This window comes from Cyrtonyx montezumae, unplaced genomic scaffold (assembly GCF_038088225.1).
Source record: "Cyrtonyx montezumae isolate F1298 unplaced genomic scaffold, pur_monq_1.0 scaffold_0, whole genome shotgun sequence".
Lineage (NCBI taxonomy): Eukaryota > Metazoa > Chordata > Aves > Galliformes > Odontophoridae > Cyrtonyx > Cyrtonyx montezumae.
This window is the reverse complement of record NW_027071824.1, coordinates 6,870,235-6,894,594: the sequence shown is the minus strand read 5'-3', so window position 1 is coordinate 6,894,594 and position 24,360 is coordinate 6,870,235. Positions and strand designations below refer to the sequence as shown.

The 24,360-nt window shown below is 41.6% G+C and overlaps 1 protein-coding gene across 11 annotated transcripts in view; it reads right to left on the bottom strand.

Annotated features, from left to right (window-relative positions):
- ESRRG (estrogen related receptor gamma) overlaps positions 1-24,360 on the bottom strand; it is a 376,167-nt gene that overhangs the window by 140,327 nt on the left and 211,480 nt on the right. Inside the window, exon 1 of one of the 11 annotated variants that reach the window (XM_065744382.1) lies at positions 11,037-11,103. The exons of the other annotated variants lie outside the window; for them this stretch is intronic. Within the exon in view, the coding sequence (XP_065600454.1) occupies positions 11,037-11,092 (56 nt within the window). The 5' untranslated portion in view covers positions 11,093-11,103. Of the gene's footprint in view, positions 1-11,036; positions 11,104-24,360 lie in introns of those variants that run through there. 11 annotated transcript variants of the gene reach the window in all.

Here is a 24,360-nt window from a genome sequence, read left to right as displayed (position 1 = left end):
GAAAAATGCTTCCTATCCAAGAGCTACGTTCCTACACCTCTTCAAACAACGCATGAACCCTTTCATAAATAAAATGCTGCTTAGAGGCCAGTAAAGGCAACTCTCCATCTATTAAAATTTATTTTGTATCTCTTGGGGAAAGGCATGCTGAATGACCACAGTCATCCTTTGTGACTTTTAATTCTGCATAAGAACACCGAGGTGTTTCTGTCTATATAGCAGGATAATGTGAGTCAGTCAGACACATGCTCTGTTCTGCGGCTTTCCATCCGAAGATCATCAGCAGAAACAAAGATTAAATAATCTTTACATAAGCTCGGCATTTTGACCTCACTTGCAATTTGGACATAAAACCAAGGAAAACAGGGGGCTTGGTCTTATTCTGCCTTACTGACCCCATCAGAGGTTTGTTACCTCTTCCTGAATCAGTGCAAGACTAAAGGTAGTGGCATAACGCCAGCACTGCTTTTAAGCTCACATAGAAAATATTATGAGGGTAATCTGAGTATTTCCTGGTCATACTCCTTTAGGCAGCTCTATTCTGGTGTAAATGCCACATCCTGGCCCTGAATCCTTGATAATAGGCTACTTTTGTTGTTGTTGTTGATTTCTTTTAAGAAACTACCATTCATTTTTTAAAATCAGTTATAGAGACCAATCAAAAATCTACTGGAATGAATGGCATTCTTTCCATTTAATCTTATATCAGGCCACTTGAGCAAAGGCAAAAGATTTCTTAAAACAGATGTAAGACTGTCAGCACCCTGTCCTTCGCACCTGGGAAGATCTCTGCTAACTTATCTAACATGGTACAAAACACACAGCAATTTGGTCAAGCAGCTGCATCTGCAGTCTTCCTGTTCCAGCATTACCTAGTGCACAAGTATTACACTTTTTTTTTGTTAAAGGAAAAAAAAAAAGCCCTGCCCCAGTCATCCATCAAGCATACATCTAAGCCACTGCTCCCAAGAAATTTAATATATGCTAAAAATACAGAGAAAGGCATAGAAAGCTTTCAGAAATTGAAGTGCTTCAGCAGCTAGATTTTAATATTGCCAAGCACTGCTTTTTTTGTTTTGGTTTGGGTTTTTTGGTTTTTTTTTGTTATTTTTTTTTGCCATATTATCAAACTGCCTGAAAGGCTGGGGATTCCACATTTCAGGAGTGGCAGCAGCTTGTACACTGCCTGACACTGGTGGTCAACATGTGTTGTTGACTCTGGAGCTCAGTTACCATCCTCCACAGGGGAAATAAAAAGTAAGTTGCAATTGCCATTCCCTGCCAGCCTCACTACCTGCTGCCTCCAAGCACTGTTTTCCACTATGGCCTCTACAGAAGAAAAAAAAAAAAAGAAAGTTAAGACTACTTTATTTTGATTATAGTGCTTTCCTCAGGCAGGAATTTTTATTTCAGTTTGAATCTTTAAACCATTACATTTTCAGTGATGCATTTTTATATTTACAGTTGACATCTTCATAGAGGAATGAAACCTTTGAGCAACAACTCTAAAGCATGAAGGTTGCCTGCAGTAAGTACTTAAATTATTTTACACCCAAATGGAGCCAGTTGTTTTTAGCTAAAATTTAATAAACCTTAAATCAATGACCTTTCTTATACTGAAAGCCTGCACTTGCAGAAACTAACTTTCCCGAGAAACAGATCTTGGTGAATAAAACAAAGGGCTATTTAAATCTGAACACTTTTTTTTTGTTGACAGCTTGTGAACATTCAGTCCCTAAATTCCTGACTGCTGCCTAATGTATAGAACAGTGGTGCCTTGGTTTAATCACAAACCATTGATTGCAGAGTGTCATGGTGATCTCATTGACAGTAATCAATAATAATCCAAAAATCAATCAAATCTGCTTTTGCACTACCATTCATCAAATATGTACATTCCAAAATAAACTGTAGGCACGTGAAAGAAAGAAGAACTGGGAGGAAAAAAAGGTACAGAAATAAAAACCAGTAAACTTCGAGAAGATAATAGCACATGTGAGCACGCTTCACGCCTGCTGGAGTAAGTTAATGATGAATCATACCTTGCCTTCCCAGGAAGGACTCCAAGATGTATTATTTTTCAAACATGAGAATACACAGCAACTGAAGACAGAGAACATATTAGCAAATGATCAAGCATTATTCTATGAAGAGCCATGTTACAGGCTGCATTTCAAATGTGTTGTCAGTACATTATAAAAAGCACAAGTACATTACACTGTGAAGAACTGCCCTCTGCAAGTTAGCCACTGCACTTAATAGGCAAGAGGGGATAAAATTACTGAATTTCTGTACCAAAAGCATGAATACATGCAGCCACTTATCAAAAGAGCTGTTATTGTTGCCGAGGACTCCTCTCTCAACATATTCACCTGTAATTTTGTCAAGGTAATAAATCCTTCCATTCATTATAGCACACTCAAAAGCGCACTGCTATTTAATTTAAATGGAAAAAAGGCCCAAAGTGTCTAAAACATTTACTTTTGCTAATGTAAAAGTGCTGGCATTTTACTTCACTCCCGATAAGCTGGTGCCAGTGGACGTGATTATTCTTTTCTTATTCAAAGCGTATCAGTAGTTTGAAAGCACTCTCAATCTTATCAGGCGTATGAACAGCACAGTTACTGAAAACAGTTTGCACGGCTCCTCTCTCTTTCTGCCAGGCTATCAGATAAACCCAACTAACTAACTGTATTTACACACAATCAAACATAAGCTGTGTCTTCAGTACACTGCAGCCTGTTTCTGGCATGCTACAGGTTTTCTGCTCGACATTAGTTGTAAGAATACTAGCTACAACAAAAATGCAGCTGTTTTACAGCACAACATGCAAATAAGATGTGGGAGAAAAGATAAAAGATTGTGAAGAAAGGATGATCACTTCCAACTCAACGTTTCCCAGGTATTTCCTCAGTGTTATTTGGAAAAGAGCATGGAAGGAGTGGGGCTCTAACATATTCTAGACATACTTGACCTGAGACTTGAGAGCATGGAAGTAATTTCTCTATTTCTTTTTTGTCTGTTTTATTTTCCTGTCCTCTGGGAGCTGTTGTGAGGGGTGAAAAGAAAAAAAGAGTTATAACGTCTGAGGGCAATTTAAACACATTTACTATTTTCATCTAGAACAAGACTCCAATTTCTCACGATCCAACCTTTGGCATTAGAACTGAAAGACCCACCATAAAAACAGCAGCACCACCCTTCCAAACCAGCCTGTCATTACTTCTTTTCACCCAGTGGCTCGGCTGCAGACTTCTCAGTGCTAACTTCTCAGCAACATTCGAAGCTCTGCAACGCGCTGAGGGATGCTGCTTACTGCGTGCCCGCTGAAAACACACGCAGAATTCAACTCAGAGCGACGGACCCAGCACAGCACTTGAGCAGTTAAATGAACCTGCCTTTGCGCGAGGCGCTTTCAGATAGCTAAATGAAAACTTCGGGAGCGCCGCGAGAAATGCTGAATTTCAGCTCCTGATTAATTACAGTGTTCGTTAGGAGCTGATGCTACACCCCCCCCGCGCACATATGCTGACAGCCCTTTGCTGCACACCTCTCTGCCGGGGCGGCGAAGGGCAGGCACGTGCCACCACCTGAGCCCATCTCCTGCTTGCGCTGGAGTGCATGCGTGGCGCGAGCCATCCGCGAGATTTGTAGGAGAACAATGAGCTGAATTAAGCCAAGTGTGCAGGGCCGGGTAATTCGGCCGATTGTTGTTTCTCCATCTGTGACACCACGGCCTCATGATTGATGGGACAGGTGCCATTCGTGCTAATGCAAGCCACCGGCGGTGGCTGCTCAGCTCTTTAAATATCAGCCAGCACCAACTGGGCCCAAGCAGCTCCTGCCATAACAATGATGGGGTGCTCAGATACTGGGGATTCGATTCTTGCCCCTTTATACCCATGGAAGCAGCTGGTTAAAGACGCTGCATTTTGTGCCACTGCACAACACTGTCTGTCCCACCACATTCACAGCTGCTGCAAGGACACTGCCCAGAAGTTCTGACACGGCTAGAAAGGTGAACAGAATTCAGGAGAGGAAATCTTACATCCAGAGAGCACCAAGCTACCACAGTGAAAAAAATCCACCCTTCACTATAAGAATTTTACCATTCTCTGAAGCTACTTTGCCAGCCATCCATAATCGCTCACTTTCAGAAACATGCTCATGATTTGTTTCTTTCAGATGGCATCTAAGTGTTTGTTTTTTGTTTGTTTTTACCAGATACTCCTCATTATTATTTTCCTAAAGAAGGATAAAATAATTGTGATAAAGAACCCCCCGCCCCCACTGCCACAGACATCATTAAATGTATTCTTCTGAAAACTATTTTAGCATTAATACTTGTCAAGTGAGCATATCGCACTCCATTTGTGAAAGAAAACAGAAAACACTGACTGTAAACATAAAAGGACATCAGTGTTTGCCCTCCAAGAAGACAGGAGCCATACCCTACAGCCAATTTGAAGAAAAAAATTTACATAGCAAATAAACTATAAATAAAAATTGCATTTGTGACACATGAAGAACTGTACAAGCTGGCAGTAACTGGCTACACTCTGAGTACATACAAGAGTACCATTTCATCATCCTGTTTCCCATTGTTCCTTACTAGATATTCCCATCTTGCATTTCCTGTAAAACATTCAGATGTGAGATTCTAAAATTAATTTTGAAGAAATATGTTTTTAACCTATGCTAGGAATGGGGGAAAAGCACATAAGAGGAATATCGTGCATCAGGATGGACTGAAAAGATCAAACCATCTCCTCCTTCTTCACCCACCTGCCCCGCCACCTTCAACTATTTCTCAAGGAATTTCAGAAATGCTCAGAACAAATCGGCACTACATTTTAGACAGACGTTCTCATTGCACTTGCCAGACTCTCTACACCTGCAGGTTCTCAGAGGGATAGAAACAGACTTTAACATCTACCTGAATTTTTTTTGGGGGGGAGAAAACAAATTAAAAATAATATAATAGTAAATTGTATATTTACTGAAAAGAAAAAAAATAGACAAACAAAAAACCCCCAAACTTTTGTTTCTTTGGGCTTTTCAGAGGCCACTCAAAACGAGCTACAGGAACTCCACATCTTCTCACTAACTTGCCAGAGCCATCAATCTCTGATCACACCTATTAGAATCTCTCTGCAGCCAACACTACATTTTGCGACAGCTTGACCAGTTGTTTAAGGAGAGGGTGTGTGATGGAGCAAAGCTAAATAGACACATCTGTGATACTTCTGACACCCCTCAGCATGGCTAATATTAATTTGTTTTCTTTGGCTAGGTAAGTGCTGCCAAAACACATTACATATGGTATGTAGTTCCAATCAAAACGATGTAAAGGAGAAGTGCAGGGTTGTTTTTTGGTTGGGTTTTTTTTCCACTTAAAGCAGCACAAAAAGATACAGAGGAATAGGAAACATCCTTGCTAACTTACAGAGTAATAACCTAGAAAACCTCATACCGCTTTGTCTTAAAGTTTGCTTTCAGAACAGAGCCTGACCTCCCATGTGAGGCCTGCAGCACTAACCTGCAAAGATCTTTCACTCACTCAGGGTAAGGGAATATAATTTCCAATACAGGATAAAAATATATATTTAGACTAGTCTCACCTGCATAGAAGTAATGCACGATATTTCTGTAGGTTATCACATAAATAAACTACACTATACACTTCGATTAGACTGAGAGAAAGGACTCCATGCTTAAACACACCCCTGATATAACAACTTGCTGCAGTACATGGAGCTTTCACCAGTTTTGTGCATAATATCACTAGTTAGTATCATGAAAAGCATGAGACTTACATTTCCAATACTGTTTTCTGTTTTGCCTTGTATGTTACTTTGATCAGAATAAAATAAAATAAATAAATCCCCCCCCCTCAAGTCCATACAAACTCGGAGACTCACAACCAGAATTAGAAAATCAGTAATAAAGAAAAACAGCAGAAGCTTGTCTCATCTTCCATAAAAGCACCTGTATCATCCCAGCTTTCACTGGGATATTAACAGTTGAGCTTTTTCTTAGCAACACTGGGAAACTGAAGAACAAAAAGGAATTTTAATTCAAATTTCAAGTAGGAAACAGTGCTCAGATTAAAAAGCTATGCTGCCTAAACTGGGAAGATGATCTGAAATGAGACAAAATACCCCTTTAACATAAACCTGCAGTATTAAGGAACCGCTAGGAGAAAAAGTCTCTCTGAAAGAAATACAAATTAACTGAAAAACATGACAAACATTGTGTAAACAAGCCCAAGAGAATTAAAGCTTCTGTAACACAACAAATACATAAACTGTTTCACAAGATGTATATGTCAAAAGGCAATGGTCTGCCGTATCCATCCAAAATTACGCTCCAAAGTGCAAAGGCAAAGCAGAATCCTTTAAAAATAATAAAGTACTACTATCTGAAATAGCAATATGTAATTCAGTTTAATATTTGCCTTTAATGCTGCACAATATTTTTACTTATGGGCCAGCAAATTTTAACAAAAAAAAAAAGGAAAGAAAAGATATAAGATTTAATGAGTACTAAGTACCATTACAATTGGAAGCGTCCTCAGACAAAAAATGTGAGGTGCAATACGATAGATATTAACAACTATACATAGGAAGCTTTTCCACCCCTCTAAAAAATAATTATATCCATGAGATAAAATGTAACTGTGTGTCTGAGGATACGTGGAGCTGAAAAAAAAAAAAAAAACAGTTCTTTGACAGGAGCCAAAAGTTATATGAATGTCAATAAATATTAGCCACATACATTACTTTGAGAAGGATATTTTTATATTAAAAATACAGTTTATTTTATAGAGAAACAGTGAGTATAAACGCATGAAATACTGGGTTATGTGGAGAAGCCGATAGAAAAATCAGGTGCAAACATTTTATCTCATGATGCTCTTTTATCTGGCCATGGATAAGAAAAAAAATAACATACAAAAGCAGCAATTCTTGACAAGCAGATACGTAAAGAGAAGTTGAGATAGCTCTGCATACATTTACTGGATACATGTCTGTGTGGATATACACAGTAATATATGTAGCCAGGTACACAATGCATTTCGGAATATGCAGTTTACCTAGGTACACACACACACACAGAGCTATACATGTATTTGAACTAAAATTCACCACGCACAGAGGATTTTCACACAAATAAAAGGTAAATGTATATGTATCAAAAATGCAGCTATGCACACTTCTACAGCTGTGACTGCATGCGCACACAATTACCTGAGTCAAGCCTAAAAGTAAAAGAAGGAACATAAAATGTGAAAGAACACATAATAAGTGGAATGTCAAAGCTGCAGAGACTGTTGGTGTCATCCCTGCGCTACCAAACATACATATGAGTATGATTGGAGACAGAGAGGCTAAATATTTCACTGTCAGAGCATGTCGAGAAACGCAATTCATTTCTCTCTCATGTGCTTTAGGACAATGACAATTTAATACAAGGCCAGTGGATGTAAAAGAGATAAAAACTGAGCAAACTGGCCCAGCATAATCACAGATTTCCTCTAGAGAGCCTGGTAGCGTGAGGCTCATATGCACTTGTAACGGATCAACATTTTATTGTTTCTCCCCTCCATGAATTTGCTATGAAGAAGGATTCAGAGCAAAGCTTATCTCATAGGCAGAGGTTACTTCAAGCTTCAGTGGGAGAAAGAGTTCCTCCCAGCATTCTTCCTATTTATTCTAAGCTCTTCGCTCACGCTAAGCAAAAAATAATTGAGATACTTCTTGGAATGTTCAATTAAGTGCTTTCATTCCAACTTGCACTTCCAAAGGGGTGCAGGTGACCTCCCTTGCAGGTCAAGGGTCAGTCCTTAAGAGATATTCCATAAAATGAATAATTGTATTGCTTATGAATAATCCAGATTTTTGTACTGTATTTTCATATCATAATTTCCATTCGTAACATACAGAAATAGCAGCATAGACTGACATATCTGTGAGTAGAGACGTGTTCTTTTTAGCTACTCCAAGCAAAGTAGGTTTCAAGTATTGTTAAATATTATCATAGACAAGTTACCTTCCGTATTTGATGAATAGCACCGTGTATTTGAAATTAATTGCAAAAGTAGGGTTGGCTAATGAGGCAGCCCTTATCTTTTCTCAGCAGTGCAAGCACAAGTATTTTTCTGCTGGCTCAATATTTTCTAAATGCCCAAAGTGCTATTAACTAAGTTGAAATCTGATTAAAACACGAACATTGAAATACTTGCAACAGCTAAGGCAGCTCCAAAAAGAAAATAAAAACAAAAATAAAAAGCTGAGAAAATTCTTATCTCTTTTCTTATCATTAAGCATGTGTTTTGAAAAATAATAATTAAATAAATTGTTCCCTACAGATTCTCCCAGTTGTTTTGCTTCCCATTAGCGTCACTGGAAACAGTTTGTTAAGACAATAGTTATTCTGTGTTATGGAACTATGGGGATGGTGGCCTTGTACCCACCTCTATTTAGAGGGAAATTTGTATGAGATGGTGAAGCTTAAGGACTGTGAGAAAAAGAACAGCGTGACTTAGGAAAAAAAAAAAAAGAAAAAAAGGTACAGAAAAAAATCAACTATTCAAGAGAATTAATGGATATCCACAAGGGCTTTGCTAATAACACGGGTTAATTACTGCTGAAACGCACCAGGCTCAGTAAATAAAAGAGCACAACCATAAACACATTGAAATGAGCAACCAGCACTAAAAGAGGGGCAAGCCCCAGCAAACGCGAAGCTGTCAGGCAGGCATCGCAGCACAATCCCCTTCTACTTTCTACACGGTTTAAAAACTTGCCGGCACTCCATCAAAACCGAAAAGCCAAAGAGCTGTAACAGGAACCAGAAGCGGCAGAATGGCACGGGGCCTGCTGGCTGCCCACGGCAGAGCAGGGCGCAGGCGGGAGCTGCTCGCTCACCCACGCTGGGCTGGCTGCACCCGGCTGCCTCGCCACGCTGCGCACCAAGGCCCGAGCACCTCCAACTTCGGGGCTTTATGTCTTAATAGAGACCTGAACTGCTCGCAGAGAGAAATGCACCAGGTTAAAGATCTGTACAGCCTAGAGGGACTGTGGGGTGGAATCAAGCACCGCTTCCCGCTTTGTAATAAGATTTCTTCACCCGGGCTCCCGTTTAAAATGAAAGGTACTTCTCAAATAAATTCTCTGGGAATGAGAAGCTAAGCCAAAGTACCTGAAAGAGCGGCCAAACTGACATCAACTCCTCTTACATGTCACACACAGTCACATGCACACACGCAGATGAATATTTACATGCTAACGCCTGTGAGTGGGCTCACAGCCACATGGACTCGCACAGCCATTCCACAGACCGTGAGTATGAGCACACAAAACACAAGCACGGACCACAATCACGCACGGGTATTTACTACACATGCTGCCTACCTCCACTTTCTTTTTTTTTTTTTTTTCCCTTAAGTGTTACACCCACACTGCGCAGCCTTCATTTCTTCTCATCTTGCCTTTTACCTGCTGCTCGACAAAACAAAAATCCCTGCTCACCACGAGCTGGGCGTGTTGGACGTTTAAACACCGGCGCACAGAGGAGTCGAGAAGTGCTGGGGTTCCACCTAACACCGTGAGCCACAAAGGGCAATGTACGCAGTGCACGGAAGTTACAAATCTCCTGTTTCCTATGTTTGGCATACATTGATCACGTTTAAATTTATTAAGCTAGTCCTTCCCCCCCCACCCCCCAACCCCCCCACACCATTTTTTGGAGTGTTTCAATTGCCTTCCTTCTCCCAACAGCTGTGACAACTGTTAAAACAGTCAGTAAAATTAAGTCTGCTCTATAATCCTTCAGTCAACGTTACATTTTAATCAGAGGGTGAAGGAGATTTCAGGTTCTGAACGCACGGATTCATTTACAATGATTAAACTGACACATACGTCAAAACGAGCGGATACATTTATCGCAGCCGTTAGCTTATTAACTATTAGTAATTATTAGCCTGATTGTTATGGCTGAAAAAAGCAGAAAACCAGGGCTGTAACAGGCTAGGAGTTACGGCATTCTTCAGCACACTCTGCCTTGAAATCAAAGCATACCTAGTGATGGTCAGACAGATGTCTGCGCTCTCCCAGAGCATTCCGGCAATTTTTAGCTCCAGTCCTCTCTGCCCTCACCCATACGAGAGAACCACAGGAACTCTTGTATTTATTTTCCTTACTCCCCTCGCTCACCCGTGCACGTGACGATATGTAAAGTCGATAGAAGTCAAGTCACAATTACTGCGAGTATTAATAACGTGGAAAACTCCGGAGCTGATGGCTTATTAGTGGGGACGGAAGCAGGTACGCGCTGTGCAGCGCTCGTCTGCTCAGGGAGGCACCAAGGGGCTGTTCCGATGACTTTTAATTGAGCCAAAAAGGAGAGGGGAAAAAAAAAAGAAAAAGAAAAAAGAAAAAGAAAAAAGAAAAAAAAAAGAAAAAAAAGAAAAAATACCCCAACGAGTTGGAATCTCGCACCGGAGCCAAAAGGACATGTGCCCCGATTTCATTTCAGTGCATCTCCTCTAAGAGGCTTATCTGAACTAATCATTCAAATTAGCTGTAAGAAGGTAAATTCAAGAAAGCTCCTTTAGGGTGAGGGGTAAAAAAAAAAAAAAACACTAGGAAAGGAAAATAAATAAATAAATAAATAAATAGAAAAGAGAAAGAAAGCCTTTCGGCCTTTTTGTGCATTCATTCCGAAGAGCTCTGACCGCGTTAAGAGCCGCGGACACCGCACGGTGACGTTACCGGAGCTGTGATCCCGGAGCACCGCGCAACGCGGACCCTCCGCCGCTCTCCCGTGTCCATCCCCCCCCCCCCTCCTCTCGCTCTCCATCCGCTCGGCCCCGCTGACAGCCCCCGGTTAACCCGGCAACTCGCAACTCCTGCCGTCCGCCGTCCCGCCGTCCCCGCGCGCACCTGTCGGGCTGCGGGCGGCCACCGCCGCGCGGCGCCCCGCGACGGCCACGGCGCCGTCGGGAGGCGGTGGGGGCGGGGAGCGGTACCTACTCTTCCTCGTAGTGCAGGGAGAGCGGCTCCGGCAGGCAAAGTTCTACCGAATCCATGTGCGCCCGGCGACCATTCTTCGCGCGGGAAGGCAAAGTTTCCGTGGGCCGGCGCCGCGCTCTTGGCACGAGGGCTCGGCGGGCGGCGGCAGGCGCGGCCAGCGGGGACCAAAAGCTCGCCCGCGCGCCTAATCAAGGACTTAAAGCCCCGCTCCGGGCTCATGAATATGAAGCGCCGCTTTACATATGCGGTCCCCCCGGGCCGGGGGCGCGGCGGATTGGTGGGGCGTCGGCCAATCAGGAGGCGGCGGGGCGGCGCGCGCGCCGCGCGGCAGGTACAGGGGTGGGGCGGGGGGAGCGGCCTCGAGGCGGCGGCCGCCGGGGCAGCGCCCGCAGACATGTCGGCAGCCCCGGGGCGGCGAGGTACGGAGCCGGGGCGGGGGAGCGGGAAAAGCGGCAAAGGGGCGGGGGATGGGGGGCAGCCCAACTCTTTGGAGGCGCCGGGAGCGGGCTTCGCGATGTGCTACGTCTGCGCGGTGTTCTGCGTCTGTTTTATCCGAACCGATGCGCGCGTTTGTCAAAGTGGAAAAAGCAAGTCGTTCCGCACGCGTTAGGAAAGGGTTCCCCTCCGCCGCTCGGCTCCACTGCACGCGCGCAGGGACGCGCACCCACGTGCAAATATTTAGGTGCTGGCAGGTGAATATTTAACCTTTAGCGCACGGGAAGAAGAGCTCCAGAGCCAGACTTCCCCAGCTGTGCTCAGCCTTCCTTCATTGTAACAAGGTAAGACTGCGCTGTAGCAGTTCGGCAATGTAATGGCTCGGGGCGCACGCAGACCTAGAAAGCGCTCCCTGCGCGTTGGATCTTTGCCTGCTCGGTTTTGGCCGATGGGTTTTTCTGCCCCGCTGCTGCAAAGCGCTGCTGGGAGCCAGCCTACCTAAGGAAGGGGACCTCGCCCAACCTGTTCCAAGGGAGCAACCGTGCTCAACTTAGAAACGCCGATCGTGCTCTGTACCCCTCCTCCCCCAGTTTGAAAGGGTCAGTAACGAATCGGGGATGCGGTACTTGTTTCCCTCAAGAGCTCCTGTTTTAACAATTAAGACGCTGCGCTTGTTTTCTAGGTTCAGAGTGTTTCTACTCTCACCTTTCCCCGTTGAAAACATACCCAGGCTGTTTCTGGCAAGAAAAATAACAGGGGAAAGATACGTAGATATTTTTCTTTTAACTCAGCTCAACCGCTTAGAAAAATCTTCTATCTATGGCTGCCGCCCTACACGATGCAAATGGCAATCTTTGAGATCAAAACATACTGGTGCACGCCCTCAGAATGCATTAATACCATTCGCAAGTGGGAACGCAAATGCCCTCTCACCAAATGAACGCAGCCACAGAAGCCAAGTCCAAAACACGTAAGTTCAACAGATGTGTTTGTATAGGCTCACAGCACGGAGATGCTGGCATCATGTGCCTAACCGTATGTAAAGACTGGGCCTGTGTTATAAATGCATGCAAGTTTAGGAATCAGAGCCTGCGTAGCAAAACTGCAGCTCTGACTACTGTATAAAAGCAGGTAGTAAAAGCTTTATTACCAGTGGCATTATGCTGTCTATATTGTTAGACGTGAACTCTATAATTAAGATGGAAGTTCGCTTGTGAGCAGTGAATTACAGAGCTCTGAAATGTAGAGGAAAACCCAACCATGCTGTAGAAACATCAGATCCGCCCACCCCCCTCCCCCAACTAAAAAAAAACCAAACCTTTTTATCAAAATTTACAATGAGGTATTTAATCATCTTACAATATTAGAATGCTCTCCGAGGAACAAATGGATAAATGTGGATTTTGGAATCAAATCAAAACTTAAAATTAAAATGTCTTTATTCTATGTATAGGTACCTTTGTAGTATATAAACCCAAAATACAGTTCCTATAAATTGATTTTCATGTGCACTTTGGCAAGCTATGAAATAGAACTGTATTGTTTCTAGTGTCTGTGAATGTCCATTTATAGACCTGTATTCAAAAATGCTATTTTTCAATTTTATGTTAAAATACTTTCAAATTATTTAATGCGTATGCTTTTTCTTATTTTAAGTGACCCTTACCCAGACCCTATAGATGATTCATTTCATCAAGCCAGTCCTATGTATTAAGTTCCCTAGAATATATCCTCCTTTATAACACATCTTATCCATTATGAAATGTACCAAAGCACGGGTCATCTTTAATTTCTACTTTTGTTCATTATTTTCTAAGATGATACATTTATATTCAGATGCTGAAACATGACCTCTCTTTATTTCTGCCATGGAAGCCCTCCTTTCCCTATTCCCAAAGGTTTTGCCACCTTGTTGACTTTCTTCTCCCCATACTGTACATCATCAGATATATTTTTCCTCTCTCTCCATTTGCCGTCACTGTTTTTCTCACCCATCTCTCATCCAAGCAAGTGGCTCTCTTCCCTGCCAGTGCTGCTGCTCAGGCAACCAGAAATACAGTGCTATAGTTTGCACATGATAAACAAAGCAGTTGGCTTCGTCCCTCGGACTGAAAATGCCATCTCCACCAGACCAGGGCCTGGAATTCCAACTGCATTCTTGAACTTGGGTTTCAGTTACCCATCAGTTTAGGAGAAGAAGATAAGAAATGTTACTTTCTCAAGCTTTTCTGTAGAAATAAATAAAATTGTACTAGGGAAAAAAAGGGGGGGGGGGGGGGGGGAGAGAAGAAAAAGCTCATACAATTTAGCTAAATTTTATCAGGGGATGGAGAATAAGAACATGCATGGAAATGCCCATCTGCACTAACTTATCAAAACAAACAATGTAAAATCTTACCACAAGGAGTCTATACAAAACTGTGATAATGGAATCAGAGAGGGGAAGGAAAAAACCATCCTGGATGTGTGCACCAGTCAAGGAGCATTACTGATCAGTATCTATGTTTTCGTCTCTGTGTGCACATGCAATTTGTCTTACGTATATTCTATATTTAAGTATCTTCACATTTAAATACTACAGACATTTCAACGCACATTCTTACCAACACAATCACCTCAAGGCGACTGAAGAAGTATAATTCAATGGCACTTCACAAAAGCTGCACAGTAAATTGTGTTAAATGTGTATTTAACAAAAGACAAAGCTCAAGTCATCTGGCAAGGAGCAAGGATGTAAAATACATCCTATTAGCTGCAGAGAATTAATTTGAAAACAAGTACACTGTTTACTTAATGTGACATGTTGGGGGTTGGACTCCATCTCCAGAGATCCCTTCCAACTCCTACAATTCTGTTATTCTGCCAAATACTGCTATACACCGTGGTACCTTGTTTAAAGCGTAGCTGGAGAATATCATTACGTTTGAAATAAATATTGAGTAATCGTCAAATACGTGGTTCTCTCTTTATTCAAAACCCTAAGTAAAGAAATACAACTCAAATGTTCTATACTCCAGAGCAACATTAGAACAATGTCATCACTGTCTACTGGTCTTAAGACACTGGCTTTGCAAGCTTATGACTGGGAGGCACTTGGTGCAACACTAATGCTACAGAAGTTTGAAATCCTGCTCACCTTTTTGTATGTGGGTGAACCAACTGTAGCAGGTTATTCCTTTAAAGCTAACTACTTCAGCCTCTATTTAGGATTAAATAATTACTCCTTGTTTTGATCTCAAGTAGAAAAAGCACAAGTAACACTATCTTAGAGTGCAGTTTAAAACTTCCACAGTTCATTCACAAATAGATTTTGCTGCTACATTCTGTGTTGAGTATATTAAAAAAATGTCTCTGTGAAGTAACAGCAATTGCCTTGCCACATTACTAAAGTGCTTTTGGTTCCTCTGGTCTCAAAAAAAATCTCAATATTTTCTCCTCATTTTATTTTCAAGGGCATGGGTATTTAAATGACTGCCTTCACTGGTACAGAATAGAAACAGAATAGAAAACAGTTCACACTGCTGTAAATGAAAATTATTCTCTTGACAAGAAACCTTTTCCAAAGCCTCTGACAAAACAAAAGGGAGAAAAAAATAGAAAAAGGAAGCTGCACATGCTTGTCACCTACGAAAAAATGATTACTCCCTAAAGATAATTCAGGTACACACTTCAGTATGGATATCTCACTATTACCCCGAGCTCTTTTTTTAGTGTAAGTTTCTTCAGAGAAGCTGAAGTGCATTACTGTCTCAGACAGCCAAGGATAAGATGACTGAGGGAATTCAGTTGCTCTGTTTAATTAATACAGGATTATTTCACTTTCATTTTGTGGAGCTAATAATATGACTGGTGGAATGTCAGTAAAAATTAAATCATAAAGTAGTGCAGTACCAAAGGGAAAACTTACTTTAGTTATGAAGTATTCCCAGCAGAAATCTTGAAAATCTTATACATATTTACACTGATAAAATACCACATGTACTTCATGGGATACTGCAAGCTCTCTACAATCCTTATGCCATGTATTTACAGAGCAAGAGTTAACATTTTGAGATTATACATTAATAAATGAGTTGCAGTTATATTGTTTCTTGAATGTTAAGCACCACATACTAAACGCAGGAACACGTTCAAGGTCAGTGTCCTATTTTAGACCTTTTCAGCAGCTGTGATATTATGATAATCATACTTAAAATATTCCTATAGAAAGAGTAAATTAGGCCTTTTCACTAGAAGGATTATTATGATAAATAACAAATCTGAAAGAGGACAGTATCAGATCTTTTTTATTTTTCAATGCGATAACCTGCTGTCCCTTCCTGCGATGGCTTATCTGTTGAGAAATAAATTCAATCCACAGTCTTCTGGACTTACAGTACCTTAGAATTTTTGGAGTCCTCGCTTATGTAAAAATATCTCTCTTGAAGTACTTTTCCTTTCTGGTAGAATCAAAACACTCCAGTCGGCATCCCATTCTATCACCGATACTGCAGTGAAATCTAATATCCCATAAAACCCGAAGGGAAAGAGGAAAACTTAGCATCAGCAGCTATTCCTTAGCACGATTAGGAGTTTAGCTCCATCTAATTGGGAGGATGAGATGTGTCCCTCAATGGGTCTTTTCCCGCTCGCCCATCAGCCTCCCACCTGACAGGAAGCTCAAGGTGCTAAACATAGAAAAGAAGAAGACGGAGCGTAAACGTTTCCCCAGTGAAAACACCAATAGTCTTTACTGAGAGCTGACATGAATTGCTTGTTACACTGGCCCCAGGATATCACAGCTTGAAGCGAGAGCACACATACACAGAGCCACCAACAATCCTCAAACCTTCTGTGCTGTGTATTTGAGTATGTGCATCTTGCAGAGGCTCCTATGACATCTGACTTGGAGCCCGTACACCTGCTGTACAAAATGCATTATCTCCAGCTTGTCTTTTTTTTTCTTTTTTTCCACCTAACTGTCCCAGCCCATCTCCCATCACTCTCCTTTCTTTCATTCTTTCTTTTTCTCCCCCTACTCCCCCTCCACTCCCTTCTCTCTGGCATTTTTATTATTAATGTTAGTGCTATTATTACTGTCCAAGCATAAGCTGATCCACAGGGGACCCCGTGTAATTTAACCCCTCAAGCACTAAATTCCTTCACATGTGCCAAAGACACAGGTTTGTTGTTGCCTCCAGCAATATCCCAGGAAGACGAGTGATGGCGGTGTCATATCATCACACAGCGACTTAATCTATTGCGACACCCAGGGAACAGGTAACTGAAGAGATTTACAGAACATGCTCTCTGACTGAATACAAAATGTTATCCCCTTTCCCGACAAACTCGCGTCACGTGCAACAAAGTGAAAAAATTTGCCCTCCTATGGCTCGTCGTTTTCATGACTGCTTTATCCAATCCCACCACCATATGAGTCATCCCACTGTACATCTTGTAGCTGTACAACACCTTTTTTCACGTTTTTGTTCTCTCTCCTTTGTTCTCCTCAGGTTCTCTGATTAACAAACAGCCAGATCATGTTGAACTGCCACGTAACATAGCTTCAGAAATCTTTTATCCATATGCTACATGACTGGAACCATCACTTACATCAGGGTTATCTCTTTGCGCTTTCTTTATGTTGTCTGACATCTAATGTATGCTTTTTAAAACAACAGAACAAAGGGTTAGCACTTTTTAAAGGTGCAAGGAATGCTGAATTGCATACAGTTTAGTTACAATAACCAGACAAGCAGGAGGGCAACTACTTCATGTACTGAGAATCAGAAAGCTGATCTGCTTGTCCACTATGAACCTTTCACATGGGCATCCCATTTTGTTATGTATAAATGTTAAGAAAACTCAGTGTAATATAGAAGTACTTGGCTGTTCTCTCCAAGATCTAGGTGAGATCCTTTATCTTCTAACATTTCACTGACCTGGGAAGCAAGAATTTGCTGCAGAATTAATCCTGAACTGCAGCGGACAAATGAGAATAATGAAAATGTCTTCAGCTAACTCAGAATAACCTTACTGTGCTGGTAAGTCAGAGCTTTCACCATGGGAAATTATCGTTTCTGAAACAGCTAGAAGGAACTGGTAACAAAGGCTGAGTTCACCTGCTCAAGAGTAAACAAAAAATCCCTCCATAAGCTGCTAGCTACTTGTATCTCTAGGCACCTCAGATCTAAAGCAGGTAGGTGATTTGCTACTGAAGGCCACAGAAACATGTCCCAGTGGATATATCTAATTTTTCCTTCTGTAAACACTGCTTCTTATGAAGGCATATGTCAGCTGACTGACTCCTTAATACATTAGGCTTTGCATAGAGACACATTCAGCCTCCATATGTCAAGTGATTTCTTGGACACAGAAATACATGGATAAACCAAGTACAACAAGGGGTTAAGCACATCTTGTGCTTTTCCCCAGTCATGAATATGAAGAGACTGAAATGTTTGTACAGTGGTACAACTCCCTGATGGATCTGCAGCTCATAGAGAAAGGGGGAATTCACCACCAATTGCTCTTCTCCCACATCCTACAGCTCCGTCCAACTGAACATCAAATCTCTGATTTTTAGTATAATACATCAGAATCGATCATTAAAAAAAGGTGTTTTTTGTGGTTATTTCAATTATTTTTTTCTGACTGTAGTAGTTAATACAATTAAATGAGACAATATAATCCTAATGACAGCTTTCTGCAGCTAAAGCCTTCTGTTATCACCAAAGTTTCTTTCCTAGAGCAGCCTCATTCCTATTGAGCAGTCAGTCCTATTCAATTACTCAATCTCCAATCAATAGATTTAGCTGTGCGTAATGGTTAAGGTGTAAACATCATGCACACACTCATCCAGCTTAATTAACATGCCTGCAGAATTGGGTTTAAGTTCTAAACTCTTCAGTGAGAAATATGTATTACTAAGTTCTTCATACTTGCTTTTTCCTACTGCCAGTTCTGTCCCCTTTTCAGTTGCTATATTTCTAGAAATTAACTCACTTATGATAGAAATTTATGTCTTTCACAGATAAAGAGGAAAAGTGAGAATTGTAACCATTTAAATGTGCTGCATAAAGCAGTAATACCACTGCATGGCATTTAAGCAGATGCAGTCAGTATTTTCCTGCAGAACTATGTACTCAAGGTGTGAATTGATCCAGAAATTCAGCAGCCTTTAGATTTACCACACCTCTGACACTTCTATCGCAAAACATTTGGCACAATTATTGCAGCAGCATGTGTGTGTGGCTATACCTATACATGTGCACAGACAAACATATGGTACCATAGGCTTGTGGTTATCTACGTGTATTTATACGTACTCAAAGAAGTATGTAGTGAAAGGGAGGTTGAACCAACATACATACGCAGAGGTGAATGGCTCTATCTTTCATTTAATTAAAAGTTTCTTTATTAATTTTGTCCCCCTAAAGCTCACAATTCTGTGCAAGAGAACTGATCTGAAGGCACACCAACATACAGGACGTCACGCTCCTTGTGGTGTCTCCTTCAGGAGCTGGGCCATAGAGCCCTTTCTCAGTCCAACTCTTCACTTCCACATCCCCCCACCCTTGATAAAACACACTGCAGAACAGCTTCCTGACTACCTACTTCCAGGGAGTTCATCCATTTTTGTCTCAAAAAAAAAAAAAAAAAAAAAAAGATCTGATACCAGTGCTGTAACACAGTATCTCTGCTGACCAGATAACCCAGAAGAATACAGTTACAACTTAGCTGAACAGAGTTCAAATAATACTCGCCAATGAAACACCAGTTCCTCGGGAACACCCTGGCTGTTACCTGCCTTGAACCAGTGCAGGGCTGCGTTCAAAACAGCTTAAGTTTGTACACGTGAGGATGATGGCACAGAACTGCCATAATAAGAAAATCTAAAGCAATTTCTGCCTGCAACTATCACCATGTGGCCCTTATGGGAGAGACAAGAATTTCTCGACTACTGGGAGGGCAACAAAGGCTTTTTTTAAAGCGGAAAGGCTTGTAGAAATAAAATATACAGAAAAGGGAAAGTTGCAACACAGTTATCCTACTGACCTTTTCACTCCAACTTCAGATTATCTGCTCCTGGGGTATTAACATAAACTACTCCAGCCTTATTAAAGGCCGTATCTATATTCTTTAGTGCTGTTTGCATTCGGTACGCATATTTTCAGAATGCTAACGGGCTTTGTTCAATAATGAACTTGGCAGCAGAGCAGGAACCGGTTCTCTTTCAGTGTTACTTTCTAAATAAATTATCTGAACCTGATTGAGTTAGATCTGTGGATCATGCTTTGGAAGATGCAACTCGGAGTTTCTGAATAAAGTGAAGCACTTAAGCAAATCAGACTTTTATTCTTCATCCACTGAGAAGCCTGAGATTTAAGATGAAAGAGCCAGGCTTCCTTTCTCTCTCCAATGCTGCGAGGTTCCTTCATTTTCCCTGTTTCCCCAGTAGATTTACTTGTAAATCTGACGACAGACACATCTGAAGTCCTGAGCTCTGACTCCTGACCTCGGTTATGTTAGCCCTTCCCTGCAGAAGAACTACCCCTTGGATCACTGACTTGCTATTATCCTATGGTTAATAGACCTGACCTGTGCAATATTTTTTATCTGGCTACAGTCCTATCTCTAAATTCTCTATTTTGAATGAATACCGATTTTGTGACATGAAGTCTGCTATATAATGAAATGCAAACAATGAAAAGGCTAAATCAGTTTACAACAAATCTATTTGTCAAACAGTGTGGAGATGCTCCCAATTTAGTCCGGGCGGTTCGTGCAGCTCTTGATAAGGGAGTTAAAACCGAGCCGTTCCGCCGCATGAAAATAAAAGCATTCGGCAAAAGAGAGGCATTTTCTTTTGGAGAATCTTCTCTGTAACCTGTAGCTAATGATAAAAAATAAAATAAAATAAAGCCCCCCCGGATTCTGCTGGAATTTTCTCACAGCCGGGAGCACTGTTACAGTAGGTAACAGAAAACGCCTCCCCAGCGCAGTCCCCTTATGTCACATTTGCATTTCTATTCAGCTACATCGCCTGACAATGAAGCAAATGGGTCTGCCTTATCTGTACAATTCTGGACAACAGAGATTTCTGAGCCATACAAAGGAACGAGCTTAACATTCAGCACTCAACACTTCCCCGCGCACCCCCTCCCAGGCCCTGGGGGGAATGCAGGCACATAAACACCTGTCCACACCAAAAACTGGAGCTGTCACACGCCGTCGGAGAAGGAAGCGGTTAAAATCAGAAATAAATAAGAACCCACCGAGACTTTCGAGACGCTCGCCCTGCCACAAGGAAAGCAGCAGCCCCAAGCCGCCAGATTTTAGGGCTTTATTTGGAGCGCACCAGCAAAGTGAAGGAGTGTCCCTGGAATGTGAAAGTAGATGATATCTCGGCGAGCAGTTGTTACCCCTGCTGTCCCTGTTATGCTGGCAGTTAATAGACAAATGAAAGCTACAGATCCTTTTATCAGGAAAATTTCATATCACCCTACTTTTCATCAGGAAACCTTTAGCAGCTAGTCGAGCTAAGTCCAGCCATTTCATCTCAGTGCGAGCAAATTTCAGGCTAATTCCTTCAAAATTAATACTGTCTCATCTGCAACTTAGAAGTGACACAAAAACTGCAGAAGCTGAAGCCTCCAGATCAACCCTGTGTTATGACAGGACTTAAGCCAGTTATAATACAGGTTAGGGTTTTAAACAGCAGGGAAAAAAATGACAGTGACACCATTCTATAGACACCCGAGTTTTATAAAGTCAGACTTTCTGTGCTCTACTGTAGGGAACCTGCTTTAGCTGGGGCTTGGACTCACTGATTTCTAGAGGTCCCTTCCAAGCCCTACAATTCTGTGATTCTGTGTTATGTCTGTCTGTCTGAATACCCTATATCTGTTGTCTTGACCTCTCTTCCTAGTTCTCCTTGTAACAAAATCTTCTTTGTGCATGCAGTGTGGAGTTCAAGAAACACCATGTTGGAGGGGGCCATCCACGTGTTTTGTTTTTTTTCACATGCAGAAAGAGAGTCTTAATTTAAAGCAGCAAACACGTAGAGAAGTGAGGGAGGATGTCTTTCTTTTTGTCCTGCACCGCATATCCTAAAGCACAATGTAAATTTTGCATAGCATACTGAATTTTACATTGCTAGCTTATACTTTAATTGTCCTGAACTTCCAGGTAAGGTTATTCTTTGCTGTTGAACAAATGCTGAATTTCTCCCCAGAGGTGGTTGCAACGAGTACTGATTCTCTATCTTTTCCTCACTCACACAGTTTTGAAGATTTACAGGCACGAATATCATCATGTTAACATAAAATGATATTATTATTGCCAAAAACAAGGCAGTTAGCACGGAGGCGGTGAGGAATGCAGAACGCTTGCTTGGATTCAAAGGCAGCACAAAGCTCCTAGAGCAGTCAGTTGTTCCTAATTCTACCACCAATGGCCCAAAAGCTGCTGCCTGCTGCATGATTTGGAGCAGGAGATTAGGGCATGTTCTGCCTGCTTGAGAGTGAGGGAGAGACCAGCCAACTTTTATTACCCTTAGCACTGAAAATGGCTTTATTGCTGAGGATGAATGAAACTAACAATTGCCCTGGTATCATACCTCCTAAAGCACTGCAGATCCTTCAAATGCTGTCAAGGTGACAGATTGCTTTTACCCTCGACTGTGCAAGCACATGGCTAGAGCAAACTTCATAGAAGGCATGTGTACATGGTACAGTGCAGAACAAATATTTAGTCCTTAAATTTGCTGTGATAAAGTGGAAACCTAGAATATAATTAAATGATTGATACTAACCTATCAGCATTTTAAAACATTTTTCTAAACTATCATTAGAAATCAGATAGCACACGTTACTATGTTGTTGTAACTACTCGTGTCTGTTGATTTATCATAATATAACTATTACAGATGGAAGAGAGATAGCTGGATAGTTAAGAAGAAAAGCAACCATGGGAAACATTTTCCATAGATTGATTCAAGGACTGCTTGAATCTCAGTCAGGTCATCTAAAAGGCTTATGTAGCTACCCAAAAGATAACAGCTTCTTTCTTCTGTCCTGAGAGGACAGAAGTTGTTGAACGCATTTTGCTGACTGCATTGCCACATCTTGAAGATACTTAACAAGATGGCTTCTACACACCTGCCCCTTCTGGAACAGAGCAAGCAACAGAGCTAACCCAGAAGAACTAGATGAGAAATTCAACTAATTAATGAACCCTGCAGGCGGAACATCGTTTCTTCTGCTTTTCGGGGCATTTGCAAGGTCAGGTCATATTCACTCATCTGTCAATATATACGGGATTTTTAAGAAGAGTAGTGGCCACACATTTATCTTACCATTAAGTCGTAAAATTCAATTGTCCTCACTATCAAGCCAAACAACGTGGTGTGTTTTGTCTGATGCCCACTGAAAGGGAAAAACTCCCAAGGCTTTATCAGTGTTCTTTAATGTTTCCTTGCTTCTTTGTGGGCAGCAGTTTAAAGTAATGAAAGCAATGTTTTCCATTTAAGAAAATATTCTGGAATGCAACTAAAAATGTCTTGGAATGCATCTCAGTTCCCTTATCGTGCTCTGCTGTCTCCCATGTTTGCTTTTCTGAGCATCGCATGGCACAATTTTCTTCCATCTGCCAGGGAAGTTTCCCAAGAAGTAAACCAACTTCAAGATATGAACTATCTGAATAGAAGACACATTCAGATAGAATTCAGAATGATTATCAGCTCACCTCATCTGTTTCTCAAGCAGTATGTGCACTGTTATTATCCAATGGCCTCGCTGGTAACAAACTTGTCCCACCTTCCATCTGCTCCCTTTGCTGGCCTCCTGCCATTTCAGCCTCAGTCCTTTCCTGTCTTCAAGATGTCATTCAACTTCACTTGCTCTCCTACTCATTTGTTTCTCTTTCCAAGTGAGATCAAGCATATATCTTCCTGTGTCTCTCTCTCCAGCCTTTAGCTTCTGCTCCATCTTTTTAGTAAGTGTCTATGTTTCTGCTCCATTTATCATAGTTGGCAGTATGCACTAGGCAGGTGTCAAGGAAACCAAGAGAGAGTTCACTATTCATGATATTGCCTTTTCAGCCTTCTTGTGGCTTGCCACTGAGTGTCAGGTCCTTAACACTGAGCTATATGTTGAGAAGAATGTCTACCAGTTAATGACAAATTACTTTAAGCCTAAATAAGGACATAAAGAAGAGAGGCTGCTTTAAAATTAGCCTCATACTCATTCTAACCAGTTTCTATATTATTTTTCCTTTTATCAGTCCATCACTTGAGCTTGTACATCCGCTTTTACATACTGGCTGAAGGTAAGCGTGCACACTATTGCACAATGTTGGACAACCCACTTACATGCAGACCTCTGTAAATGTGAATACGTAATGCTGAACTTCGTTAAATGTTTTCATGTCATAGCAGAGCCGTGTTTCACTAAATGTAATCCTGCTCAGAAAGAGAAATGCCCTGTGCTCAAGTAGGAGAGAAGCCACAACAAAATGCAAAATGCCTGACTGCAGACTGAGACAGAACTTAGCCATACCCTGTATGGGCTGGGCCTGGGAAGGAGCCTCAGCATTGCCTGAAGCCCAAGCACAATCAAGACCCATTGTTTTTAAATTCAACACTCAATTCCGCAAACACACAAGCCACATTCGTATCCTGGAAAACTGGTTTAATTCACTGTCGCACCCAGAAATAAACTTCCCCATAGGTACAATCACACAATGAAGGCAATTGAAAGCAGCTGCAGCATTACACTCTCATTTGCACCTACTGCTCTAGAATTGCGAATAGAAAGGGTTGTGATATTTGTTGTTGGTTTGTGTTACGTAGATTTTTTTCTTTTTACATCTCTGAAAATGAAATTTTTCAAATGGCATTTTGAATAAT